This window comes from Nanorana parkeri, unplaced genomic scaffold (assembly GCF_000935625.1).
Source record: "Nanorana parkeri isolate BGI_ZX_2015 unplaced genomic scaffold, ASM93562v1 scaffold61, whole genome shotgun sequence".
In the NCBI taxonomy this organism is placed as follows: Eukaryota; Metazoa; Chordata; class Amphibia; order Anura; family Dicroglossidae; genus Nanorana; species Nanorana parkeri.
This window is the reverse complement of record NW_017306329.1, coordinates 1,275,573-1,283,791: the sequence shown is the minus strand read 5'-3', so window position 1 is coordinate 1,283,791 and position 8,219 is coordinate 1,275,573. Positions and strand designations below refer to the sequence as shown.

General features: G+C 45.2%; 1 protein-coding gene across 1 annotated transcript in view; it reads right to left on the bottom strand.

The window, feature by feature from the left end:
- Nucleotides 1–578: 578 nt before the first annotated feature.
- The window catches only part of FECH (ferrochelatase), a 32,150-nt gene continuing 24,509 nt past the window's right edge, over nt 579–8,219 (bottom strand). Inside the window, exons 8-11 of the mRNA XM_018576234.1 lie at nt 7,911–8,018; nt 3,152–3,316; nt 1,190–1,249; nt 579–761 (exon numbers count right to left, since the gene is read on the bottom strand). Of these exons, the coding sequence (XP_018431736.1) occupies nt 627–761; nt 1,190–1,249; nt 3,152–3,316; nt 7,911–8,018 (468 nt within the window). The 3' untranslated portion in view covers nt 579–626. The remainder of the gene's footprint in view (nt 762–1,189; nt 1,250–3,151; nt 3,317–7,910; nt 8,019–8,219) is intronic.

The following is an 8,219-nucleotide window of genomic DNA, read 5'->3' as shown; positions in this document are numbered from 1 at the left end:
AGCTGGACGGGGATTCATTACATACTGCCTGGCTTCCTTATTGGTCAGGAAGCTCCGTGCTCCCTCGTCACCAAGTGCCAATCAGGAAGCCTAACAGCGTGTAATGACTCAACGCCCGGCTTCCGGAAGTTCTGGTATCGGGATAGGCATCGGGAGCATTTGTGCGAGTACTCACCCAAATACTTAGCGGCACCGATACTAGTATCGGTATATCCCTATTACACACAATACCCTATACCCTTGCTTGAAGTTGTTCAGAATAACTTGGAAGAGACTCTAGAAATTGAAAGTGAATTAACATATAATGTACCACTCAAGCCTTGAGATCTTTAACCCTTTGTTAGGACAGACAGTGCCGCACAGTACAGGCAGAGTTAATTATGGTAAAGCTAACTTCCCAGCTCCTTCCTTACCATTACGCAGAAGGGGTAAGCCAAGTGCTGCAAGAGTGGAAGGACACTTTAAGTGAACCTTGCCTGAAAAGAAATAAAACAAGCAAACATTGTAAGTATAAAAGTAATGCATATGTTGTGCGGCTTGGAGCTTCATCGAAACCACTTTAAAAAAAAAAGAATCAAACTCAAAGTTCGTGCCTCTTGCTGCACATACATAACTCGAGTTCCAGCTCACAGCTTCTGGTTGGTGAAGAATGACTTTGCAGCTTCGCAGACTGGATTGACGCACATCGGGCAACGCAGAGTTAACTGCCTTGAACAGGTCTCGTTGGACTTGAGATGCGAAAGGACTAAATCGGCCAGAGCCTGGAGAAAAGAAAAAAAAAAGGGAAAAGGCCAAATTGGTGAAAAGAAAACCGATGAAATGTAAACATTGTTGCACACAAGAAGATATTGGCGACGATCAAGCATAAAGCAAAAACTAAGGCAAACGTCTAACTTTTCCCCGATCGATCCCTCCGTGCTGTTTTCCATCACTCAATCCGCCAGCACCCCCTGGGAAGACGGACTCTACAAAAGGAAACCTTGCGACTTTAAACCCAACAGGCTGCCTCCTTCAATTCTTCAAGGTGTGTATAGTCTCCATGCAAAGTCTGGCAATGTTTATCCTAGCTAGACTTCTCCCCCACTTAAAAAGAATGGATTTTTCACACTGTTGCCGCAGTTAGAACGAAGAACCAATAATCACCGGCCTGCAGTCAATAGCATTAAAGCTGGTTTAACAATACTGATACCTTGGAGAACAATGGATTTCCATTAAGGGATTCCGATCGTCTGATGTTCTCAACTCCGCACTGAAACAGAGGAAGAGAGAGAAGAATGACTCCGGCTCCCGCCGATCGTTGCGCACACGGCAGAACACAAGGCTTATTAAATGGATTATTTATTATGTAAAAATGCTGCAACAATGCAAGGAAATGTATAGCTAATTTTCAGACCCCGTCGATGTGCCTTGGCTCCTCTGCGGGGGATTTCTCTTTGACAACAAAGAAGTTGTTTGAAAGTTTTCAAGAACTGATTAAGTCTTGTGGCTTTCCTTGCAAAGTTTTATTTTCTTCTTTTCTTTTTTATTTGCATGTATAGAAATAGAAAGATTTTGCAAAAGTCAAGCTAGCGACGCTTCCAAAAACTTTCAGCTGGCACCCATCATTGGGAAACTCTTGCATTTTGGTAGCTAGGGCTGAAGCTCCATCACTGAACCCTGTAGGCAAACTACCACACGTAAAACCACCCGCTGTTAGGCCTCATTCACACAGCGAAGAGTGGGGCGTGCATGTCCATATCGGGCCGCTCCCGGGAGGGACAGGTGCTGCGTGTGATTGTACACATCTTCTTCCCTATGGGAGGGCGCGGCCGTACTCCCATCATACGCTCACCCGAGATGCACATTTGTGCGGGTGTCCGTGCTCAGACGCAGACAGGATCCATCCTGTCTGAGTACGGACACCCGCACAGATGTGCAGCTCGGGTGAGCGTATGATGGCGTATGGGCTAGTTCACACTCAGCTTTAAAGAATTTCTGAAACAACATGTTACAGCTAATACAATATTTTTGGCGATTAGTCTTAGGTCTACTTTAAAGTTACTCTGTCAGTGGATATAAAAACTATATAAAAGAAACAATGCCCTGTGGAAGGAGAAGTTTTATGCATGCATGTCCAGCTTGCAGTTTCTTAAAGAGCTCTGGGCCCTACCTCTATCCTACATTTCCAGGTGCGTCAAATAGTGGAGTTCCCTGCTCGCCACTGTGGTTCCTCCCGCCATACTCTATGTCACTACTGCGTCTTGTATAGGGGTTGCAGGAGGAACAACAGCCGCTAACAGGGATGCACCGCTTGAACAAACCTGGAAGTGTCAGATAGTACCAGACCCAGGGGTCTCCAAGAGAGCAGATTCAACCCACTGACCATCAGACAGATAAGTATAAAGTATAAAGGGCTGTCTTTCACGTGGGGCAAAAGGGGCAGTTGCCCTGGGCCCATTCATTGTTGTTGGGCCCAAAGAGCCAGCAAAAGATGCACATGCCGTATACACATGTTACTATGTGAACAGCATTGCATGGTGTTGCTCCACCCCTTCGGTACGCCAAGTGATGTCCCATGCGGGAGTCACGTCTCCTTCCGGCGTCTTCTCCTATCAGCTCTGCAGGAGGAGGACGTTGTGCGAAATTGCATCGTGGGGGTGTGGTGGGTAGGGGGCCGTGCTTGGCAGGTGGGGGAGGGATCTTCAAGAAAATGTTTGCCCAGGGTCCAATCAATATTAAAAGATGGCCCTGTATAAAGCGTCTTGATGCTGTACGTTTTTACACCACCTGACAGCTTGAAAAGTAAAAATGTAACGTTATACGTTTGCTGGATATATTAAACAGGTTAATGTGCTTTAAAGAAGAAATCCGGGCAGAATAAAACTTAACCCTTGCAGTGGGCGCCAAGCAGTGGAATGTCCTTTGGCATCCTCACATCTAATGTAATGTATTAGATGTGATGACCCAAAGGTCACTAGATTGCTGGAGCGGAGGGGGAGAGAGGCTGTGGGGACTGCAATGACTGCTTGAACGTTGTCATTGGTCTGTTCCCTGGGGTTGGGATAATATGATCTTTGCCCGGGATAAGGAAGAGTGAGAAGAAGAATATGATTAATATATACACCCTCTTTGTTTGAGATTACACCCCCAGGATCCTTTCAGATGATCATACCTCGTTTGCAAGATGCTCGGCGTACTCTATATCAAGTTCATACAGCGTCTCAATGTGATCACTGGTGAAGGCAATAGGGACCAACAGGAGGTTCTTCTTTCCTTTCTGGCAGAGGCCTTTAATGGTTTCATCAGTATGAGGTCCCAACCAGGGCATGGGACCAACCTGAAACAGACAATAAAGAGATGCCACAGCAGATCAATCTGTTAGTCAACTGTGAAAAGAAGAACTCTATGAGATAATCTAATAAACAAAATTAGGTTTTCATAGATTAAACAATAACTCTTAGTAGAGTTCAAGGAATAAAGTGATAATACATATTTAGAAGGCATAGTTCCATCAAGTCTTGCAGTGCAATCTTTGCAGAGCCTTCACTCATAGGCCACAATGGTGAAAGAGGACATCTCAAATCTCTGTCTATTACTGGCCTGTGTTGATGAGCCTCGGGCTTGTGTGGATGGACAAAATATAACCTGCTTTTGGACATCAGTTTGAGACACTCCTGAGATCATTCAGAATTCATTACCAGGTGCATCGGACCTGCGGTGGACGGCTACGGACCTGCGGTGGACGGCTACGGACCTGCATTAAGCTGCTTTTGCATTCCCTTAGACTTGCATGGAGAAAGAAGTGGTTTTCCTGTAAATAAAAGGCCAACTGCCACACGCCCTGATTGTTCTAAACCAACTGCACTGTTGGTCCTCTACTTTCTGTCTTTCATATTTGTCACCTAAAGAGGACATTCTTACAACACAGTCCTCCTATCAGAGTTTACCTCTTCTAACCTCTGAAAGGGCTCATGCACACCAGGTGTATTGCAGGGTAACTAGGTGTATTTTCATACAGTGAAGACCCTGAACTCAGGTGAATGACTGAAAACATACACACACACAAGATGGTGAAGGCATTTGCAGGCATACTTTATGCTGTATGAAATCAAGCCTGTATTTGCTCTGCAATACCCCCATGTGCATAAGCCCTAACCTGATCTAGTTAAAGGTCTTTGTTGGTCCTTACCAGTCATGCTCTTATTTATTGGTATTGGCAATGCATTTTTCCTAATGGGAAATTCCACTTTACCAGGCAAATTTAGGTAAATGGAATTACCCCCACCACTCTGCTCCCCCCATCACTGCTCCTACCTTTGAATGAACGCCAAGAAGCATGCACTTCTCATTGGTCAACATGGGCAGGTGACTGTGCTGATCAATGAATGCTCTCCATTTGCAAGGGCAATCTTAAATACTTAGTGCAGGGCTGCGATGTTGTGTACGGTGTAGTGACCATAGATCGGGAGTCATGGAGGGGAAGCAGTCAACAGTCAAAGGTAAGAGCAGCGGGAGGGGGGAGAGGGAGCAGATTGGTGGGGGCATTTCCATTTACCCAAATGGAATGACCCTTTAAGTCTTCTGATAGCCCTGCCTAAGTACAAAGTCATCTGCTAGTAACGCTGTTTATCAGAAATTACCTTGCCGAGTTATTAAGAATATGCCCGTCTCCTGTGACCTCCGAGCTAAGCCACGTCATCTATCATCAATTCATGTGCAGAGTGCTTCAGTGAAAAGAGATCACTTATATAGGACATGGCAGTTAGTATGGCTTAGTCTTGACCTCAAGAAAACCACCCCACTAGCAGCAAAGTGAAACTAGTTTCAGAAAGGCACACAGAAGAGTTTCTGTCTAAGAAAAATCATAGCTGTTAGCTAATAGCTGCTTCTGCTGTTTGCAGGAATTAAACATTTAATCATTCAAAATGGCAGATTCACGTTAAACTGACACTAAACTCAGCAGTCAAGTACCCTAACAATTTATATAATTTGTGTGTCACTCGGCTGTAGATCCTCAAATCCTCTCTGATTTGGTGCTGATACTGTCCTTCCTTCTGGAGGGGGGATACTTTGGTTCCCCATGGTCCCTGTGTGTGTTGTAAAGTAGTCACCGCTCCAAGCTCACTCCTGTGATGGACTACAATCTCAATACAACTTAGTAAATTAAACATGAGATTGTCCAATCAATGAAAGAGGGATGTACATTAGCAATGGGTGACCATGCGTGCTTACAGGGGACTTTGCTCTATTGATGGACAAGACAACAGTGATGTAAATACAGTGGTACCTCAGTACCTCGTCACCGGATGCGGAGTTCGCGAACGGAAGCAAAATTTTGCCGAACTTCCTGTTCGCGCACAGAAGCGTTGGTGAACTGAGTAACCACTGAATACATGGTCACATCGGGCTGTATCAGAAAAAGGAAGAAGCCCGATGGCTGCTAAAGGAAACACAACACTCCTAATATCCAGGAAAACATTCTCATTAGAGATCACAGACATTCCTTCCTGCATTCCCCTCTGTCTGCAGGTTACAGAAAGAATACAATGTGTTCGATGGGCTTTGTTCTTTGTCCATTTAGAGGCTTTAAAACAAACAGGATTTATATCCCTTGTGAGAGATTTGAGCAGCTTTGTAACTCATGCTTAATCTAAAGCACATGCAATATCATTAGTACTACATATAGACAATAAGAGTTTCTACTGCTCAATATAATGCATAAAACACCAGTATAGATTGCTTGGGTGCTGGGATTGTGACCAACTAAAGATCTGCATTGAGTATGCGCCGCGTGTGTGCACATTTTCTCCAGTTTCCACCTGCAATCCTATCACTTCTACAGGCTTACTGAACTAAGCAGGGAATGAAGGTGCTCCATCCACCTTCCCGTTTCTTTAATTAAACCCCTTTAGCTGACACTAAGTATAATACGTACAGTGGCAAGCAAAGAAGGGAAAGGGGGAATAAGATTGAAACCTTAAATACATTAAGGCCTTGTTCACATGGATAGCAGAGGGATGGTAAAAACTTGGGATGCACCGATACCGTTTTTTCGGTATAGAGTACCGATACTGGTACTTCCGGTAGCATAGAGCCGGCTTCCCGGGCATTCAGGGAGCCAGGCGGCGTGCCATTACCCACCAACCGGCTTCTTGATTACCCGGGAAGCCGACTCCATTCTGTTTGGCTGGCTCGATGCTGATTGGCCGGGAAGCCGGCTTCCCAGCCAAATCGGCATCTGCCCACAAGATCTGCCCACGTCTGTGTGTACAGCGCCCACGTGATCGGCCCTCAGCCTGCTACTGCGCAGACTGCCCAGAGCTCTCATTCAGAAATCCTGTGCATGAGCAGTAGCAGGCTGAGGGCCGATCACGTGGGCGCTGTACACACAGGAGACGTGGGCAGATACGGGAGAGCTTGGAGGAGCGGTGTCTGCCCAGCTGGCCGAGGGACTGGTACGGTAATGACTGCTGCTAAGGATCTATGCGAGGGGAATGATTTGTCTGCAGGGTGGGGGTCGTGTCGCCATATCAGATTTGTTTGCCCGGCTCGACACCGATTGGCTTGGAAGCCTGCCAAACAGCATGGAGCCAGCTTCCCGGCTCCATGTTCCCTTGCGGCACTGCCGATCAGAGGAAATCTCCCGCTGACCGGAAGTTTTAGTATCGGGAAAGGTATCGGAGCATTTGGGCGAGTACGAGTACAGGGAATATTAGTATCGGTGCATCCCTAGTAAAACGCAGATAAACTTTCTGTCTTTACCGTCCCTCCACTGCCCATGTGAATGAGGCCTTATTGCGTTAAAGTTTTCAATCTTATCCCCTCCTTTCTCTTTTGTCACTTACCTCATCCAACCGCCCACCTAAAACGTAATATAGACGCTGCTCATGCTTGAACACATTCCGGCTGCAGCAAATTTTTTAAGCAGCACGTCACTTTGGCAGGTGCTCCCACTTGCCTAACACGACCATTGCAATCAATGGGACCGCACCGCAACCACATATCCAGGCATGCAGTTGCAGCTCAGTATTGCGATAGACATTCCCCATTGAGTTAAAAAAGAGTGGGTTCAGGAGGTGGCCATATCTCCTTCGGATTGCTGGGTAGCCGATGGTCTACCGCCCTCTGAAAAAAAATTACACCGTGCAAGGCTTTTCAGAGTAGTAGCGCCGTCTGTGTGAATGAGGCCTAAGAGTGTTAATCAGGTTCAGGAAGTCACCATTTTCAATATAAAGCTAAGATCAAGACATGACCTCAAACTAGCAGGAGGAAAGGTCAAGGGTAACGTTAAAAAGGTATTATTTTACCGAAAGAGTAGTAGATACTTGGAAGAGACAACAGGCAGTGGGTCAGTCAACAGTAAGTCAACACAGGTGTATACTCATATAAAAACAAAAAGGTGGGGGGCAGATTAGATGGGTCACCTTTTCTTTTTCTGCCATTGCTCTTCTTTGTTTCTGATACAGGACAGTTTACTGAGTGCAATGTCTACTATTCTGATCTACACACAAGAAGAACTTTAAATCAAGACGTACCTTGTGTGCTACTAACGGCCTAAATATCCATCAGATATTTTTATTTCTTCCAAGTTGCACATCCAAAAAAAAAAAGAGCACACAGACAAAACGTATTCAACTTTTACATACGTGTTACTGAACTTTGTATTCATATATGATAAGTTGGTACAACTTATCAATCTCTAAAACTATTCTAAAAGAACATTTAATTTAAAATAATCTCATATAAATATCGGAGCTCATTTCAAACAATCAGATATTTTGTCTTATTGGAGGACATTTTGCCTAATGCCCCTTTCCCCACTACTGGAATGCATGCTTTTGCTGCATGCCTAGAGTTGTAGTTCATGTAGCTTGGCAGGTAGTTTCTTGTACTGAAGCACACAGTTCTTCTCTTTCAGCCATGAGACGTACCTTGGATTGCCAGACCAGCCTGTAGGGGTTGCAAAAATTAAGTTTCTCCATTACTCTCTGCACCGTGGCTCCCACTTCCTGGGGGTACGGGTCTCCTCGATTTACAACCTGCAATAAAAAGGAAAAGCAGAATGTGTAAGGCGACAGAGGAAATGTCCGTTCTCATGCAATTACTGCAGAGTTCTGTGTAAATATTGCTATATATGCACACACTATAAAAAAGGCACAAAGAGGGGTAAGTTAAGGCTCTCACATTTCAGCACCATAAGGAAGAGTGCGGAACGCAATTGGATTAACAGCTTGTATGGG